At 64.0% G+C, this 18,380-nt stretch overlaps 2 protein-coding genes across 4 annotated transcripts; both read left to right on the top strand.

Annotated features, from left to right (window-relative positions):
* The first annotated feature begins 1,342 nt into the window (after positions 1-1,342).
* On the top strand, positions 1,343-12,639 carry ADAM8 (ADAM metallopeptidase domain 8). Of its 3 annotated transcripts, none has more exons than XM_086681256.1 (25): positions 1,343-1,569; positions 2,759-2,862; positions 3,747-3,823; positions 3,908-3,986; positions 4,076-4,152; positions 4,505-4,688; positions 5,039-5,101; positions 5,194-5,262; positions 5,421-5,590; positions 5,717-5,798; positions 6,101-6,249; positions 6,326-6,503; positions 6,705-6,794; positions 6,940-7,129; positions 7,206-7,287; positions 7,547-7,709; positions 8,160-8,237; positions 8,802-8,886; positions 9,192-9,326; positions 9,461-9,572; positions 9,976-10,135; positions 10,565-10,630; positions 10,801-10,851; positions 11,599-11,679; positions 11,883-12,639. In XM_086681256.1, the coding sequence occupies exons 1-25, from the start codon at positions 1,527-1,529 to the stop codon at positions 11,889-11,891; spliced, it is 2,577 nt and encodes an 858-aa protein (XP_086537382.1). In that variant the 5' UTR covers positions 1,343-1,526; the 3' UTR covers positions 11,892-12,639. The 3 variants fall into 3 exon arrangements, with proteins under 3 accessions (XP_086537382.1, XP_086537381.1, XP_086537383.1); XM_086681255.1 differs by having other exon boundaries at positions 1,344-1,569; positions 12,082-12,639; XM_086681257.1 differs by lacking the exon at positions 9,192-9,326 and having other exon boundaries at positions 1,346-1,569; positions 12,082-12,639.
* Positions 12,640-12,805: 166 nt separating this feature from the next.
* LOC112854722 (sperm flagella and cilia-associated protein 1-like) lies at positions 12,806-18,026 on the top strand. The gene is made up of 7 exons (XM_086681267.1): positions 12,806-12,949; positions 13,415-13,526; positions 14,509-14,659; positions 15,009-15,075; positions 15,421-15,508; positions 15,604-15,706; positions 17,654-18,026. The coding sequence occupies exons 1-7, from the start codon at positions 12,808-12,810 to the stop codon at positions 17,747-17,749; spliced, it is 759 nt and encodes a 252-aa protein (XP_086537393.1). The 5' UTR covers positions 12,806-12,807; the 3' UTR covers positions 17,750-18,026.
* The last annotated feature ends 354 nt before the right edge of the window (positions 18,027-18,380 follow it).

Here is an 18,380-nt window from a genome sequence, read left to right as displayed (position 1 = left end):
AGGTGGAAGGGGCCGGAAGCAGGCTCCTGGAGGCAGGGTGGTGGACACTCAGTCCAGCTGCTGCCTTGAAGAACAGGCACCATGGAGGGGATCCAACTCACAAGCCACAGACGGCTTTCTTGTCCAGGCCGCTGTGTGTGCAGTGGCAAATTCGCTTATTTGCCTCCAGCGTTACCAGAGCCCTGGTGTCGTGCTAACCTCTTCCCGAGCTGAGGAGCCCGCTGGCCCTGGGCTTGCCGCCCTCGTGCCCTGCCCTGAGACCCGGAAACTTTGTGTCCCCATCCTGGGCTCTGGGCAACAGGCTTGCCCGCTACACCCTAGGGTTGCCAGTGGTGAGGGTGGGACAAGAGGAGCCTTGGTGGCGGGGGGAGGGGGGGTCCTGTGTCGGAGGAGGAGCAGACCCCTGCTGGTCTGGCTGCACATGGGTGGTCTGGTCTGCTGGCTGCGGAGCGAGTGCGTCTGCGGCAGCTCTGGGTTTTGCCTAAATTTACGGGGACTGTTGCCTTTTAATTTTTGTTCCCAAATAATTGCACAGCTAAGGAAGAGAAGTGAGCTCGCTGGGAAGGGGGGCTCATGAGCCTCCCTGATCCAGCTGTGTGTGAGCACAGGGACGGAACCCACACGTCCAGACCGTCTCTGTGTCTTGCTCTGCTCGCAAGGGCACGGGCCCCGCCGCCAACCCCTGCTGCTTTCCCTTTCCTTTCCATTTGCTTTGGGGTAACTACTGGGCTGTGAAATTTTGACCTCTGGTCTGGGACTGCCTGGGGCACCACACCCTCGCCCGAGGTTTGGACTTGCATTGATGTGCATCATTTCAGGAAGCCCGTCCAGAACGTGGCTCCAGGGCCACTGAGCTGAGGGCAAACCCTCTTGGATTAGCGGCAGATGACAGGGACAGCCCTCCCCCCGCCCGCCCGGGGGGGCCAGGTCAGTGTGGGGGCCGGCAGGGCAGGAAGTGGTACTGGGTCCCGTGTGGGCTTCTGTTCCCCAGGAAGTCCGAGGGTACATCCGCACCTGAGCACCCCCCAACCTCAGAGAGAGCCTTACTCAAGCCGCTGCCCCGCCAGGCTGCAGGACGAGCCTGGGCTCCTCACCTGCACCGGGGAGGGTGCAGACTTGCAAGGAGGGGCCCGGCTTGGCCCGTTCGCGGCCCCCTTCGTTAGTGCCATCCACGTTTACGACGTTCTTCCTTGTGGACACCAGAGGCCGTTCGGGAGCCCCCCTCCTCGTGGACACCAGGGGCCCAGGAGTAGATGCCGTCCGGGCGGGGGACGGGGGCCTCCCCCCGCGGAGGCCCAAGCCCCGCCCCTCCGGCCGTCAGAGGGGCCGATAGGCTGCGGGCCGGGGGCTGGGCTCCGGGGCGGGGGAGGTCCCTTCCAGCGCAGAGCGCGGCGGCCAGACCGAGTTTCGAGCGCGGGGCCGCCCCCAGTTCGCGCTGCTGTGTCCTGGACCTGGACCCTCGACCCCGGACCCCCGACCCCCTGTACGCTCCCTGTTCCCGCCCCGGACGCCTGTGTGCGTCCCCCATGCGCCGCCTCGGACTCCCGCTGTTCGCTCTGTGGCTGCAAGGTGAGTGCCAGGGCGAGGGGCTGTCCCCAGGGCGAGGGGCTGCCCCCTGGCCGTCTGCACCCCGCCGAGCTCTGGAACAGACCCAGCGGTTGGGCGCTTGGAAGGGAGCCCTCAGCTCAGAGCCCTCAGGTGACAGGCGGAAACTTCAAAAGGGAACCAAGGAGAAGTAGCTTAGGGCGTGTCGCCAGCGCTGGTCCCGCCAGCGCTGGTCCCGCCAGCGCTGGTCCCGCCAGCGCTGGTCCCGCCAGCGCTGGTCCCGCCAGCGCTGGTCCCGCCAGCGCTGGTCCCGCCAGCGCTGGTCCCGCCAGCGCTGGTCCCGCCAGCGCTGGTCCCGCCAGCGCTGGTCCCGCCAGCGCTGGTCCCGCCAGCGCTGGTCCCGCCAAGGATTCAGGGCAAGGTGGAGAACCCCATGGCTCCCTACCCACCCCGGGGCCTTGGGGTGAGTGCCCACTCCCACCTGGACTCCCAGCGTGGCAAGGAAGGGAGGACCGAGGAGCAATGGCCTGGGGCCAGGTATAGGTGGTAGTCTACCCCGCCCCCCCCCCCCCCCCACACACACACAGGGGACCCACCTCTGGTGTGGGGAGAAGCCAAGTGTGCTACTGGCCCCAGCCCTCACCGCTGCTCCTGGGAGCTTTCTGGGCTGGGGTGCGGTGCTGTCCCAGCCCCAGGCTGGAGGGGGTCACTTCTCTGGCAGACAGGGCCCCTTTCTTCAGGAGGTTTGCGAGATAACAGTTATGGAAACACTTGGCCTAACACTTTGAGAGAGACACAGAAAAGGGTGTGCTGGTGCTCCAATTCTGGGCCTCACCCCCACTTCCTGGGCTGTTTGTCGTCGGATACCTGGGAGCTTCTAGATCTGGGCTGGGTGAATGGCCTGTCAGGCAGGCCGGTGGGCTCCCCAGTTAGGCCCAATTATGGGAGACATTGAGATGGCAAGGAGGGCCCTTGTGCGCCCTTGGACCCAAGGGAGGGGAGGGGACGTCTAGGTCAGCCCTGGGCTCTGAGGGAGGAGCTGTCCTGGCAGCCAGGGCAGGGTCCTGTGGCCTCTGAACCCAGAACCTGACACCTGGGCCTTGGGCAGCAGAACTGGGTCTCCAAATCTCTGGTCCCTGTGCTGTTAGAGGACTCCCCCAGAGGCAGAGATACAGACCCACCACAGGCCTGCTGACCCCCTTCTCTCCCACAGTGGCCGTCCCCAGTGTCCCCCTGCCCCATGTGGAACAGTACGAGGTGGTGTGGCCCCAACGTCTGCCACGACCCCGTGCTCGCCGAGCCCTGCCCTCCCACTTGGTAAGTCTCAGCCAGGGAAGCTGGCCTGGGGTCCCTCCTGTAGTTCCCAGTGGGCCCAGCCAGTTATGAAGAGGCAGCCTGTGGGGCTGAGGGCCAGGCGGGCTTCTGAGAGGGCTCACAGCCCTCCTGGGCTGCCTGGACTGCCTCCACCCCCAGGCCTCACCTTCCTACTTCCTGCCTCGCCCTGCCCTCTAGTGGGTGGGGGTGCCTTTCAGGAACCCTGCTGGCCCTGGCCACGCCCCAGTTTCACTCAAGGGCTAGATCCTCAAATCCCTCCTAGGCTAGAGAGGATGGCTCACCAGAGGCGTGTTTATGGTGACGCACCTTTGTGAGGCATCTGGGGCTGGCCTGGGGTTCCCCAAGGCTGCCTGGGGGCATTCTTAAAATCCACGTGGGTGTGCCTGTGAGTGTGGAGACCGCCCTCTCCTGACCTCAGTATCCGGGAAAAGCCTTCCCCCACCCTGGGCCCTCATCCCACCCTGGGGGCGGTACACCCTGGGGGCGGTTCCAAGGTCAGCGAGGTCAGCGGGCCGGGGCTCTCCCCTGGGGTGCCCCCTCATGGGCCCTGCCCCCACCTCCTCTGCTGCAGTGGTTCTAAGGGCAGCCTGGCGGGGCCATGTCTCTGTCTCCCCTCCCCCTGCTTCCTGGGGAAGGGGATCCCAGTCATTACCCTTGTGTGGACCGATGGGGAAAATGAGATCTAGAGCCCCAGCCTCGTAATACCGGCCTGACTCTGAATGACCCCGAGGCCTCCTCTGAGGGTCTTTCAGGTTTCAGAGTACTCCGGACTTGGGCAGCATCCCCACCCAGCCGAGCTCCACTGCCCCCAGGTTTGAGGTGGGGTACTCCCCTCACCCTGGACCCCTCCCTCTCCCCTGCCTCAGGACCGGTACCCGGAGAGTGTGAGCTATGTCCTTGGGGCCCAAGGGCACAACTTCACCCTGCACTTGCGGAAGAACAGGTGAGTGGAGGCCGGGCCTGCAGGGTCTCAGCACGCCCACGCCGGTCCCACCCATGCCCCCAGCACCTGGTGGCTCTTTTCCAGGGAGCTGGTGGGCTCGGGCTACACGGAGACCTACAGCACGGCCAACGGCTCCCAAGTGGCGGAGCAGCCACAGAGGCAGGTACAGGCCCCTGGGCGGCGCCCCCCAAGGACGGTGGTGGGCAGAGGGAGCACAGGGCTGTGCACCACTTACCCTCCCATCTCCTGCAGGATCACTGCTTCTACCAGGGCCACGTGGAGGGGCACGAGCATTCTGCCGCCAGCCTCAGCACCTGTGCCGGCCTCAGGTGGGTGGGCATTGCACACCCGGGGGGGGGGGGCGGGTGTCAGCACATCGGTGCCTCAGCCCTCCCCCACATGCCCCAGGGAGGTAAACCGAGGCCAAGGAAAGCGGGGCTTCACATGGCAGCCTTTCTGTACACGGGTGTCTGTCCTGTTAGAAGTCACGGGTCCCCTAGGCTACGCAGCTCTCCTAGGGCTGTGGGTGCTGTCCCCGGTGTACCACTTCCCTGGGGGGCCTGTGTCCTCGGGCACCAGAAGGAGGCCTTCTGTCCTGCAAGGGTTTGTCCTCCCCAGATGGGCATGGGGTGGGGGGGGAATGTGCTAATTTGGAACCTGCTGGCTTCCTTCCACCCTCAGGGGCTTTTTCCGGGCTGGCTCGACTGTCCACCTGATTGAGCCCCTGGATGGGGCCAGTGAAGAGGGGCGGCATGCGCTGTACCAGGCAGAGCACCTGCAGCAGAAGGCCGGGACCTGCGGGGTCAGCGATTCCAGCTTGGAGAAGGCCTTGGGGCCTCGGATCTCAGCAGCCTTCAGGCCCCGGGTGAGCGGGCGCCCCCCCCCCCCACCAGCTTCATCATCTCCTGTCTGCTGGGGCTGTGCGTCCCCTAGACTGCAGTGTGGTCAGCTGAAGCTGAGTGAGGGTTCTGTCCACCATCCCCGTAGTCAGGGTGTCTCCAAGCAGTCCCCGTGGCCAGTGGGCCTGGACCTGGCTCCACCAGCAGCTGCAGAGATAGCTCTGGTCTGCACTGGAGCCTCCTGGACGGTCCCCCCAGGAGTGAGCAGGGGGCTGGTGCCAGCTCCAGGTCCCTGGGACAGGGTCGGTATGTGAAGACTGGGCCTAGGTCAGCAGGGCGGTGGCTGGGGCGGCTGACCAGCTTCTTGTGCCCCCAGAACTGGGTGCTGCCCCGGGAAACCCGCTACGTGGAGCTGTACGTGGTCACGGACAGTACAGAGGTAGTGCGGGGTGGGGCGCGGGGGCGGGGGCTGGGGCAGGGGCTGGGGCAGGCCCGCGGGCTGCGTGCACCTGACGGTCTGCCGTCCTTCAGTTCCAGCTGTTGGGGAGCAGAGAGGCTGTACGCAGGCGGGTGCTGGAGGTGGTGAACCATGTGGACAAGGTGGGGGCCGCTCCCTCCCAGCTCAGTAGAAACCCTGGTTGTAGAGATGGGGGGGCACGGCCAGCAGGTGGGACCGTGGGCTAGGTGAGCAGGGAGTGGCCTCTGTGTCTTTGGCCCTTGCTGTCCCTGAGCTCGACCAAGGGGTTCTCTGCCCGAAGCTTTATCAGGAGCTCAATGTCCGTGTGGTCCTGGTGGGCCTGGAGATCTGGAACCACAGGGACGGGATTCACGTGAGCTCCCACGCCAACACCACACTGGAGAACTTCCTCACCTGGCGGGCGCAGAAACTGGCGGGGCGTTACCAGCACGACAACGCGCAGCTGATCACGTATGTGGGCAGTGGACGCAGAGAGCTGGGTCCTTGCAGCCAGGGAGGGCTGTGTGAGAACGAGGGGCACGCGGGAGGGAGGCAGCTTTCAGGGCATCCACGTCCACGCACGCCTCTTGTTTCCAGCGGGGTCGACTTCACCGGGACCACCGTGGGACTGGCCAAGGTGTCGTCCATGTGCTCCCGGGGCTCAGGGGCTGTGAACCAGGTGTGCAGGGAATCTGGCCTAGGCTTGCTGGCTTCTGGGTGGGGAGCCCGGTTCAGAGCTGGAGCAGAGTGCACGAAGGGGAGCCCCGAGGACCTAGGTCCACATGCTCGTCCCCGAGCCATCCACATGGGCTGGAACACCTGGATGGCCACCTCCCCTGGAGGATGCGTTGAAGCTTTAAGAAGCCTGGTTGGCAGGAGGCCGCGCCCAGCACCCAGCCTTACCTGGGGCAGTGGGGGTGGGGCGCGGGCAGGGGTGGAGGTGGTGCAGGCAGCACCAGCCAGCTCAGCCTCTCCCTGTAGGACCACCACCAGAACCCCATCGGTGTGGCGTCCACCATGGCCCATGAGATGGGCCACAACCTGGGCATGGCCCATGACGAGAACATTCAAGGCTGCTACTGTCCCGTGCCGCGGGAAGGTGGCGGCTGCGTCATGGCGGCCAGCATCGGGTGAGGCCCGGGTCTGCCTGCGGAGCGGAGCCCCCCCCCCCCCGCACCCCCTGACAGAGTCACCCCCCTCCCCCAGCGTCAAGTTCCCCAGAATGTTCAGCCAGTGCAGCCGTGCCGACCTGGAGCTGTTCGTGGAGAAGCCCCGGACGGGCTGCCTGGACAACGCCCCAGACCCTGGCCGGCTGGTGGGCGACCCCGTGTGTGGGAACTGGTTCGTGGAACGTGGGGAGCAGTGTGACTGCGGCCCACCCCAGGTACACAGGCCCCCGTCTCCGTCCTGCAAGCGGGGGCGTCCACGCCTGACCCACCAGGTGCCCTGCGCGCCACAGCCACACGGCAGAGAACGCTCCTGTTCGCCGACACCCGTCACCACCCTCAGGGGCTGCTGGGGAGGGGGTCCTGGGGTCCACCTGGAGCCCGCTCTGACCTTTGCTGTGTCCGGCCCTGCCCTCCAGGACTGTCGGAACCCCTGCTGTAACGCCACCACCTGCCGGCTGGCCCACGGGGCCGAGTGCGCACAGGGCGCCTGCTGCCGGGAGTGCAGGGTGAGTGCGACACCTCCCGCCCCAGCCCGGCTGTGCCCGCAGGTCAGCGGGTGGGAAGGACCCCGGGTCGGTGCCTGCCAGCGCGGGAGGCACGGGTCTGTTTGCGGGCCTGTGTTCCCCAGGTGAGCTCTGCTCTTCCGGGCAGGTGACACCCGCCGGTGAGCTGTGCCGTCACCCAAAGGACGCATGTGACCTTGAGGAGCACTGTGACGGCCAGCAGCCGGGGTGCCCAGAGGACGCCTTCCAGGAGAACGGCACACCCTGCCCGGGGGGCTACTGCTACAACGGAGCCTGCCCCACGCTGGCCCAGAGGTGCCAGGACCTGTGGGGGCCAGGTGAGGCAGGGGCCCCCAGGCCCACGGGCAGCCGCGGGTCCTGAGCGGGAGGACTGACCTCCTCCTGCCCCCACAGGCTCACGGGCTGCCATGGAAACATGCTACACCTACAGCATCTCGCCCGACTGTAGGGGCAGGATCCCCCTTGGCTCCAGCAGGTGAGCGGTTGTAGCCTGACTGCCCTGGGTCCGGGACCACGGGATGTCCCTGTAAGCAGGGCTGCCCGGGGACCGAGTCAGGGGGTTCTCCAGGGGGCCCAGCCTGCCTTTCAGTGGAGTACCCATCAGTGGACCCCACAGCCTGTCCAAGGGTTCTGGACCTCGTTTCCCGCAGCTCCCCCGGTCCTCCTAAGGGGGGTGGGGTCAGCACGCACCAGACAGGAGACCCAGCAGAGCATGGCATGTTCCTCTTGCACAGGGTCAACAGGTGTGGCGTCCTGTACTGTGAGGGGGGACAGAAACCCCCAGAGCAGAGCTCCTGCACCCTCACCTCCTCCTCGGCTGCTTGCCAGGCCCTCGTCCTGGAGGAAGGTGTTGGCTACGAGCCAGTGCCCGAAGGCACCAGGTGTGGCGAGGAGAGGGTGAGCGCCCAGAGCCCCCCGACCCCGTTTGCTGGAGGGCACATCAGCTGGCTGCAGCTTTTAGGGGATTTTGAGGGCCGTGAGCCCGGACGTGTCCCACATGGCAGTCAGGCTGCTGGACCCACAGGTCCTAAACTTGTGACCCAAGGACTGTGCACAGGGACTCTGTCTTTTGTTCATGTGGTTTGTTCACCTTTCTCTTGGGCAAGTCCCCCCAAGGCACCCACCGCACCCCTAGAAGGGTGGGGCCAGACCTCTGGCCCTGGTGGGCTGGCCGGCCAGCTGGCAGAGGGCATTTACACCAAGCCTGGATGCCGGGACCACAGCCAATCTCCCCCAAAGCTCACCGGGCAGGCTGTGGGGCAGCTTCAGCCGACGTTAGAAGTTGGGGTGCAGGGGCTTGAAGCAGCCCTAGAATGGCTGCCCGAGGAGACATTCCCTGCCCTCCAGATTTGCTGGAAAGGCCGCTGCGAGCACCTGCAAGTTTACAGATCCAGAAACTGCTCCGCCCAGTGCAACAACCATGGGGTACGTGAGTCCACGGGACATCCCGCCACCTGCCTTTTGGGGCTGAAGGAGACTGGTAGGCAGTGCTCAAGATGAGCCCAGGTGAACAGGGGACAGGGCCAGTGCCCGGGGGGCGGTGCCAGCAGCTGAGGGACTGAGCTGGTGGGGATCTGGGCGTCCCATGTGAGCACTGAGGCCCAGGGCAGTCGTGCTGGGGAACCTGTGGGCTGCTTGTGGTTGAAATGACCCGCTGTGAAATGTGGCTACTGTGGTCAGTTCTCAGTAACCTGTGTGGTGATGCCGGGACCCAGAGCTTGAAACAAGGGGCTGGAGCGCCCCTCTCGGGGGCTCCCGTCTCAGGGAGGCCTGGGGGTGGGCCCCGAGAACGGCCCACAAGAAGCTGCCCGGCCTGCGCCTCCCGCGCATGCGGTGCTGGGAAGCAGGGCCCTCCTCTGTTGTCAGCACGTTCCCTTGGCCTTGGTCGTGGCAGCTCGTGGGTGAGCTCGGCCTGTCCTCCATCAGTGGGGGCCGCGGCAGAGCCCTTCCTGGGCCTGAGGCCTGGCCCTGACCCCCACTCACCCCCAGGTGTGCAACCACAAGGATGAGTGCCAGTGCCACCCGGGCTGGGCACCACCCCACTGCACAGAGCTGCTGCCCTCCGTGCACACAGGTACGCCCGGCCGCCTTGGGGCCCGCATGCCTGTACAGCCTGACGGGGTCCAGACCACATGGTCAGGGCTGACAAGGACACCATGTGCCCACAGGTCCCTCCGGGCATTGTTAGATTCAACCCCATGCTTTCTGGCCCCACAGGTCTGGGCCCGTGTGGCCACCTGGGCCCCAATGAGACAGACGAGAGGCCCATCCTAGAGGGAGGGCGCAGGAGCAGTGACAGGAAGCGCTAGCCCCTTTGCTGGGTCCTCAGCCCCCTTCTGAGTCTGTGGGCCCCCACTGCCACCGTGTCTTCCTCTGCAGCAACCACTGTGCGTGTAGCCAGCCACAGCACCACCCCCTCCAGGGCCTGGCCAGACCTGGCTCATGTCACTGTGGGCCCGGGGCCAGCCACCACTAAGCCCTCCAACTCATCATCTGAGAGCCTGGAGTGCTGTTGTAATGTACTGGGTCTCTGGGCTGAGGGTCCTCAGACAAGCCCTGGGCTCTAGGGAGGGTCCCAGGGTTCTGGGTTCACTGGCCCTCCCAGCCCTCACTACCCTCTTGACATCTGGCCTTGTGCACCCCTCCAGGGTCCAGGAGCCTCCTGATGGTCGTGCTGGTGCCTGCGGTGCTCCTGGTGGCTCTGGCCCTCCTGGCAGGTGCAGTCATCTACCGAAAGGCCTCGGGCCGCAACCTTTGGGGGTGAGCCTGCTCTGGGTTGCAACACACACGTTGTCATGTGCAGGGAGACCTTCTGCTCACAGTTGGGAAATGCCCGCTGCTGTTTGAGGAAGAAGAAACATAACCCTTCCCGGAGAGGGCTTTGGGGCCTCTGCCTCTCACTAGGTGGGGGGAACAGGTGATGACTTTTAGTGACAGGTGGATGGTCTGCCCCTCTGTCCCCCCACACAACCCCTCAACCCCTGCTGGCACCAGAACACGTGGGATGACGTGGGCTTGCAGAAGCCGGCCCGTACCAGCCAGGGTCCGAGCTGCCGTGGGACCTCACCCCATTTTGCTGGGTGCAGGACATGCCAGGAGCCCCTGGGTCCCTGGGTCAGACCCTGAGGCCAGGACACAGTGACCAGTCTTGCTTTCTCCCCAGGACTGCAGCACCCAAGACCGCCATTGGGCTCTCCAACCCCCTGTTCCACGAGGGGCGTGGTGTGCCAGCCAAGGGTGGGGCTCCGGGCCCCCCCCACCACCCCAGCCAGCCCGCCAGGCCCGCGGTCCCCAGGGCGACCCCCAAGCAGCCGCCCCCTGCTGTAAGCACTGCATCCCGCTGTCCCCGATGGGCTTTGGAGGCCGCCCCATCCCTCACAACAGGGCTTAGAGCTGGCCCGCAGAGCAGAGGCAGGCTTTAGGGCCTGCAGTCTGAGAACCTACGTGAGCCAGTGACAGAACTGGAGCTTGAACTTGAACCTGAGACTCTTGGCCTCTGCACGGTCAGTCAGAAGGTGTTAAGGCCCAGATCCCCTCCGTTGCTGTCCACCCCCTCCGAGCCCCCTACAAGGCTGAGGAAAGGGAGCATGGGAGGCACAGCCGGGCTCAGGCCTTGCTGGGCAGCGGGGTGAGGGAGAGCACACTTTATTCTTGCTCTGGGAGGGGCGGGAACCTTGGGTCCTGCGCTGGGAGCGCAGCTGGAGGCAGGCAGCCCTCCTGTGAGACCCAGTCTACCTGTCCGTTCCCTACAGCCTCCAGCTGCCACGTCCAAACCCCCCCCCACAGTTCCTGTGTATACCTGGCCGCCCCCAGACCAGGTGAGCAGCGGTGGGCCCGGGCAGCCAGGCCATCTGGGGACTGGATCTGGTGGGCGGGGATCTCAGGAGGGCTGATGGCCCAGCCCGGAGGGACAGCACGAGTGCTAGACCTGGGGCCTAGGTGGGCCGAGCTCAGGCCTAGTCTGATCGCTGCCCCTCCTTCCCACCAGCTCAGACCTGCTCCGCCTGCCAAGCCCCTCCCTGAACTGAAGCCCAAGCAGGTGAGAGCCTCCCCCAGCTACACCTGTGCCCCTCGCTGGTGGCAGGGGCTCCGTGGCCAGTGTCTGCGGTTTCTCTGCGTAAAGCCCTTGGCGTCCCTTTGGAGCTGATGTCTGGAGATGCTCTGAGATACATAGTCGATTACTCCTTCCACTGTGACCCCCGTGTCTGTGTCTGTCCGTGGGCCTGCCAGCAGCAACCATTACTGTGGCGTTTGCTTAATGGAGATCCTTTCTCTTTGTAACTTTTTAAACTAACTTTAGACTTAGAGTAAAGCTGCAAAAATAGCCTCAGGAGGGACTTTGACAGGAAAACGGGGGCAGTTGGGACAGAAAGGTTTCTGGCCAAGGAGTGGTGATTGGGAACGGCACACCCAGGGTCTCTCCTGGGGATGGGTGACCAGTGCCCACCCCTACCTCCCCGGGCCTCCTCCTGAACCTGACCAGCACACAGATGCAAGTTTTAGTGAATTCTTGGCTTTTGAACTTCCCAAGACCCACTTTCTGGCAATTTAAGAGCTTTTCTTGGGAAACAGTGGGCTGGGAGGGGTGGGGGCAGGGATGTCGAGGGAGAGGGGGAGGTGGTGATGGGCCCAGGAATGGGGTTCTGCCACGTTTGGGCTTCATGCTGCCCACGGTGGCAGCCACGGGTTGGGGGCACTCTGCAAGGTGCACAGGAGCAGGGCAGACCTGGGGAGCTTTGCACCCAGGGGCTGTCAGATGGTGTCCACCGTCGGCTGTGTCCTCCAGGTTGTCAAGCCGATCTTCCCACCCCCGATGCCACCGGTCAAGCCTGGGGCTGGAGGAGCCCATCCTGGACCGCCGCCACAGGTGAGCCTCTCACACCCAGGGCTCTGGGTAGCAGGGTGAGCATCTCCCCCACCGCACTGCCCTGACACTGTCCCGACACTGTCCCTGTCCGAGGAAAGGAAAAGTTAGGGCTGTAGATATAACATCCACTTTATACTCGGTCAGAGGGCTTTTCCCTGACCACCACTCCTACTGGCTGCGAGTCTGCCTTTTCTTCCTGTTAGTACAAGTGAGAAGTCTAACGGCTACAAGACGTCAGCTGTCGGTCTTATGGCTTGCGGCCCTCACTGCTGTCACTGCACGGAAGCCACTGCATGTTGCATGAGCCGAGACCTGCATCTTAAATGTGAAAGGAAGTGAGATTAATTTGTGCTCCTGGCGAAGCTGGTGGATTTCGGCATCGGTTCTTTTTCCTCCTCCCAGAGCGTAGTCGGTCCCAAGACTGCTCTGAAGCCACCGGTGCAGAGAAGGTGACTCGGGTGCCAGGCCCCGGCCGCAGCGGGGCAGATGTCCTTCATGTTGAAGGGACCGGGCCTGCCCCGCTCTCTGTCCCAGGGGCCGGGTGGCTGTGAGAACTGCTAACTGGGCCGGACTCGCTCTCCACCCCCACCCCCACCCCGCCCGCCGTGCCCCCTGCCCGGATCCTCGCGCTCCCCCCACCCCCACCTCCGGGCTCCCTGCCCTCCGCCCTCGCCCTCGGAGGGGCCGGGTCCGCTGTGAGAAGTGCTAACGGAGTTGGCAGGGCCGGGACCCCGAGAGGCACCTGCGGCCCCCGCTGCTGCTCTGGAGGCCCCTGGCGCGCCTGCAACCGAAACCGCAAGGACAAGTGTGTATTTTATGACAGTTATTGATCAAGTTCTCAATGACGTGAGATTCCTATTAAATCGATGAAAGAGTGTGTGCTCAATAACGTGGAATTCAACTGATAACACGTAAGGGCCCTGTGCTTGTTAAAATAAAATGAACACTGGAAACGGAAAACGCCAAAATTCTACCTTTTCTCCCATCCAGACTTCAGCCGGAAGTCCGCCGCCCCCAGGGTACCGGCCGGGGGGCGTGGCTGGCGACCCCACGGCCCTCCCCTTCCGGCCCCAGGCCCCCCCTGGGCGCCGTCTCCCGGCAACCGCCCCAACAGCCGGTCCCGCAGCCATGCTGGGCGCAACCGGGCAGACCCCGCGGGCCTCGCCACCGCCGCTGCCGCCCGGCGCCCTCCGCGGCCTCTGCGCCTGGCTGGACGGGCTCCCGCTCAGCCGTCCCAAGCGCCACCTGGCCCGGGACTTCAGCGACGGCGGTGAGGGCCGGGGAGAAGCCGGGGACAGCCGGGGGTGCGGGCAGGGGGCTTGGAGGTGCCTGGCCGGCCGTCAGCAAGCTCCCCGAAAGGAAGGAAGACACCAGAGCGGGGGGCGTGACGGGCGCCGTGGAAGGGAGGGGCAGGACGGCTGCACTGCCGGCCCCTGGAGGATGATGAATGTGGCCGAGAGGGGCCGCCTTTTGGGGGGAGGTCCCCTCGCCTTTCAGCATTCCTGGGGGAGGATGGGGGCAGCCTCAGGGTTCCCTCCAGCAGCTCCTCCGACCTCAGGCCGGCTCCTAGCCCGCCCCCCTGGGGCACCCACACCCTGCTCCGGAGGCCCCTGTGACCGCTCCCCCAGGTCGAGGGCCCTCCCCGGTTCTCCTGCCATGGGAGACGGATGTGTAAGGAAAGGAGGGGCGCTAAGCTCTTCAGGCCAGCCCACCTTGCACCCCCTGCCCCCTCCAGTGATGCTGGCAGAGATTGTGAAGCACTTCCGCCCCCAGCTTGTGGACCTGCATAACTATGTCCCCACCTGCAACACTGACCAGAAACTCAGCAACTGGAGCATCCTCAACAGGCAGGCTTCCCACCTCCCTGCCTGTCCCATCGGAGCCCCCGCGCGCTGCTCTGCGAGGGCCCTCCCCTCAAGGCTGGCCTGGGTGGGCCGCCTCTCCCCTACCCTCCTGGGCTCTGGGACAAGCTCTCAGCACAGACTCCCGGGGGCTTCCGGCCAAGAGGACTTGGCCGGCACCAGTCAGCTCGAGAGCCACTCAGCAGGGCGTCAGTCAGGCTGGTGCTGACCACACCTCTCACTTCCTGACTCGGCAGAAATTGCGGGTGGACGGCTGGCTCTGCTCCAGGCACTGGAGACACTGAAGTGAATGGGCCCCTGTCTCCATGGGGCTGGCAGTACAGTGGGGAGACAGATAAATAAGGAGATGTAACCAGCATCAGTTGTAACGAGTGATATGAAGGACCAGGACCCTGAGAAAATGAGAGCAGAGTGAGGTGTGGGTGACCTAGGGGTGCAGTGGGGAGCAGGCTGCAGAGTCCCTTAGCCCCTGAGGCTGGACGGGGAGGGGAGCTCAGGCTTCCCCGGAGACTCTGGAGGCCAAGGCCACCACCTGGCTCAGACCTGGCTCGGAGACTGGAGGGCTAGAGGGAGCACAGGGCTGAGACCTGGGCAGATTCTGCTGGGATGGGGAGGCAGGGAGAGGCCGCTGCTCAACTCCAGGGACACAAGAGGTCGGTGGCTCTAGCAGTGTGTGTCACGTCCCAATTCTGAGCACCTTGGAGGGGAACCAGCAGGACCTCCTCACGGGGCCAGGGGGCACTCAGCCCAGAAGGCCAGCCCTGCTGCGAGGCCCAGGCTGGGACACACCTGGCCTGACTGCTCTGGTCCCAGAGGGGACAGCTGGGGACAAGATGGCTGCTGGACTCCTCTGGGTGCAAGGCAAGAAGGGGCTCTGGTCCCAGCCTCTCCCCTCCAAGGAAAGCCAGATCCCCTGCCTGGCCCTACAGGTGCAACCCTGAGGGCTGTGGCCCCACTTCCTTCGCAGGAAAGTCTTTCACAAGCTGCGTTTGTGGGTCTCAGAGACGGATATCCGAAAGGTGGTGGCCAACACGCCGGGAGCCATCGAGCCCATCTTGTGTGCAGTGAGAGAAAAAGTGACGGATGGTGCTGCCCACCAGTGCCTGCTTGACCCAGCCGTACGTGTTGGTACCTTTGTATGGTCTCCGACCCTGCTGTGTTTGTCGTGCTGGGATGTGACCCAGTTATCTGTCATGATAGTAAAATCAGGAACCAGGTGGTGATGAAGGCCCTGGTCCCCACGGCCCTGGCCTGCAGACCACAGATACCTGCAACCCTCTGGAGCCCTCAGGCCTCTTCCAGCCTCACCCACTAGGGCCGTGATAACTCCCTGTGCAGAATCTCTCCCGCCCAGGCCAGCCCAGCCCGGGCTCTCTCCACTCCTGTTTGCCACCCCCGACCCCCAGTCTGAACAAGGTCAGCCTCTCCTCGGCCTGCCCTTACCATAGACCTTTAAAATGTTTGCAGGGCCCAGGACCCTCTGGCGGGATTGCTGACAGACCACGGGCAGAGCTCACCGCCTCTCCGCACACTGGTAGTATTCCACATCCCCAGATTTGGAGAACTGAGGCCCATCAGAGCCTTCCACGAAGGGCTGCGTCAGAGATGAGTTCACACTCCGGGAGGGCAGGGGCATCCTTGCTCCCAACGCCCCCCAGGCTGCAGCTTCCCAAGGGGGCCCGCAGCCCTGTCTACACCCCGCTCAGGTGCCACGCCGTTCAGGGACATCCAGGCTGCATCTGGCTGAACTAGGCCAGACCGTGCCTGCATGGTGCCCTCTGGGGCTCAGTGCCCTGCCCCCACCCCACGTTCTGCCATGGGGCAGGATCTTCTGGGGGAAGGGGGGCGGACCCCAGATAAACATCTGCTTACCCCTTAGGCTTGCCGGGCCCCACGGCGCCCTCCAGTGCGAAGACCCCACAGAGTCCGAGGACTCCAGAGAAAACAGGTCGCTGTGTGTGCACGGGGTAGGCCCCTGTCTCTTGACCTGTCTGCTGTTCCACCTTTACCCCACCCCCCCACCCCCAGCCTGTGGGTTAAAGGCTGGGTGTTTGCCTTCTAGTTGGGACCCAGCTGGTGGACCCTGGGGGCACCTGGACTCCAGAGTGCAGCAACTACTGGAGGAAAAGGAGCAGGCACTGGCCCTCCTGCAGGAGATGGTCAAGGTACAGGGACCTGGGTGCCCCACGATGCCCAGATACCCCCCAGGAAGGGGAGGGACTGGCTGTAAGCGTTCTGGGGAGGTGCTGCCCCCACCCCCGCCTTCTGGAAACTTGGACTCAGTGTGAAGTTTGGCAGTGCTGGGAGAACGTGCATGTAGTTTTATTGTCTAGAACACAGCTTAATTATGGAACGTTCCAAACATACCCAGAAGCGCAGAGGAGTATGGTGGACCTCCAGCCCCCTATGACTTGCCGCCCAGCCCTGCCGGTCACCAGCCCTCAGAGCCCACAGGGTGCCACCACCCAGTCACAGGTGCCACCACCCAGAAGTGCTGGATCGCAGGCCCAGGGTCTGGGGGCACTGAGTCAGGTAGTAGGGCTGAGTCAGTGCAGGGCTGGTGGGAGGTGTGCAGGCCGCCCCAGTCGGGTCTCAGCGTGAAAGGGGCTGTCAGGAGTTGTGAAGACAGCGCAGTTCCCTAGCGGATGCCCAAATGTTGATGAGCTGTTTTCTTGAGGAAGCAGGAAGGTGATATCATCGTGCGGTTTGAGTTTGCCAAAGGGCAGCAGAGAGGGAAGTGATAAGCAGAAATGAAGCTGCTGCCGCGGTGAGGTCACCCTCGTGCCCACACCCATGGCAATGGGTGGCAATGGTGGATCCTGACTGCCGCGCTGTAGGGCGCCTGGAGGGAAGGTGGCTGCACTCGGCACGGTTGGACGCTGTCCCCGTGAGAGAGAGTAGACTCGGGGTGGGGGGTGCGGGGGGTCCTGGGAGCGGCAGCTGTGGGGCCGGCAGGAGCCCCCCCGTGTCAGCTGGAGCAGGACGTCCGTCACAGTGGACTGCGCTAGTCCGCGTGTGGCCCGGTGTCGGTGTGGGGCCACCGTGGCCAGCCGCAGGGGATGATGGCGTGCCGCGGCGTGCCGGCCCACGCTGTCCAGTGAGCAGGGAAGGGACTCGTCGGCTGAGACGCCAGCTGCCCGCCTTGACCGGCTGGAGCCATCTGTCCTTAGTTGGGGCATGGGCTGTCACGCCGTTGACCTCACTTTGGAGTTCGGGGGCAGACATGGTTTTTCACGTCCAGCTATTTCCTTTTTCTGGGCTGCTCGGGCAGGGTCTGTGCTTCCAGCAGGGAAGATCTGTGATGTGGCTCGAGAGGGCACCCCAGGCAGGACAGCCTGGGGAGGGGGTGTGGAGCCTGGTGCTTCCTCCTGCACGAACACGCGCCCGAGAACGTTTTCTTGGCGATTTCTTGTTTTTTCAACTTATTTATTTTTTAAGTTTTATTTATTTAAGTAACTCTGCACCCAGTGTGGGACTCGAACTCATGAACCTGAGATCAAGAGTCACCTGTTCTTCTGAGTGAGCCAGCCAGTCACCCTTAGGCTCTTAACATTTATTTATTTATTTATTTATTTATTTATTTATTTATGAGAGAGAGAGAGCGCACAAGGAGAGGGGGGCAGGACACAGGATCCACAGTGGGCTCTGCGCTGACAGCAGCGAGCCCCACGTGGGGCTCGAACTTATGAACCATGAGATCATGACCTGAGCTGAAGGCAGAGCTCAGCCGGCGGAGCCCCTCAGGTGCCCCTGGCTGTTAACTTGTAGAAATAAACGTTGCACACGCTCCCCAGATGCAGTGCATACATTCGGTCAACATTAATTCCACAAGCATGCCCTGAAAACCTGCCAGGGGACCAGGCAAGGCTTTTCCATTTGCAGAGGGGACAGGCTGGGGGGCTCCAAGAGGCCTTGCCAGCTCTGGCCAGCCGGGAGCCAGGAGTGCTCCAGAAAGGGTGAGGCAGGAAAACCAGCCCCTCCCATAACCACCCCCCTTCTTCTCACGTCCCGCCCTCCCTCACGCTGTTGCTACTGCTGGGAGCCCCCGAACGCTTGGCCACCCAGCTCTGGCACCCAGCGTGCTGCTTTCGGAGACGTGTGCTTTCCTGAAGATTTTGCAGATGAAGGTGGTCAGGCTGGAGCACCTGGTAAAGCTGAAGGACCAGCGGATTGGAGAGCTGACGAGAGCTGGGGGCGAGCCCCAGTGACCAAGTGTGGCAGCGGAGAAAGGCTCCTCCGAGAGGCTCGAGGGGCCACCCCTCCCAAGTCCACCAGACCTTGAACTTGAGCCCACACAGAACTCCCCCAGACCAGGGGTCCTTCTGCTTGTGGCTGTGCGCTGTCCAGCAGGCGCAGGGCGGGGACACCCATGTACAGAGTGCTTCAGGGGGCCTCGGTGTGTGGACGTCCACGCAGTGGAGGCCGGGGGTTCCAGCCCACCCCAGAGACCTGTTTGGATATGAAGACCTGGTCTCGTTCCCTTGAGCCCCTGAGGTGTCCTGTCCTCATTGTGTCTGTGAGCACAGAAAGTTCCGGTCTGTAGGGTGTTGCGTTGGTGTAGTGGCAGGGGAGGGGGGTGGCTGGGCCAGCCAGCAACATCCTGTGTCAGCCAAACCCAAGTCTCATGGAAGATTCTGGATCCTGCAGAAACAGCACACTGGGAAGTGTGTCCCTGGGTTCAGTCCTTTTTCTCCACGAAGGGAGCACATGAGTGTCGGGAAGGGCCATCCGAGCCGCTGTGCAGGCACTGGGTCGGGGTGCCTTGCAGAGACCCCCGGATGGACCGACCGGTTTCTGCACTTTGCTTGGGAGAGTTTGGGGGTCAGGGTGGAGCTGGAA

The sequence above is a fragment of the Puma concolor genome, chromosome D2 (genome assembly GCF_028749965.1).
Source record: "Puma concolor isolate L17-30 chromosome D2, mPumCon1.1.hap2, whole genome shotgun sequence".
NCBI lineage: Eukaryota > Metazoa > Chordata > Mammalia > Carnivora > Felidae > Puma > Puma concolor.
Note: the sequence above shows the minus strand (reverse complement) of the source record. Positions and strands in the feature narration are given on the sequence as shown.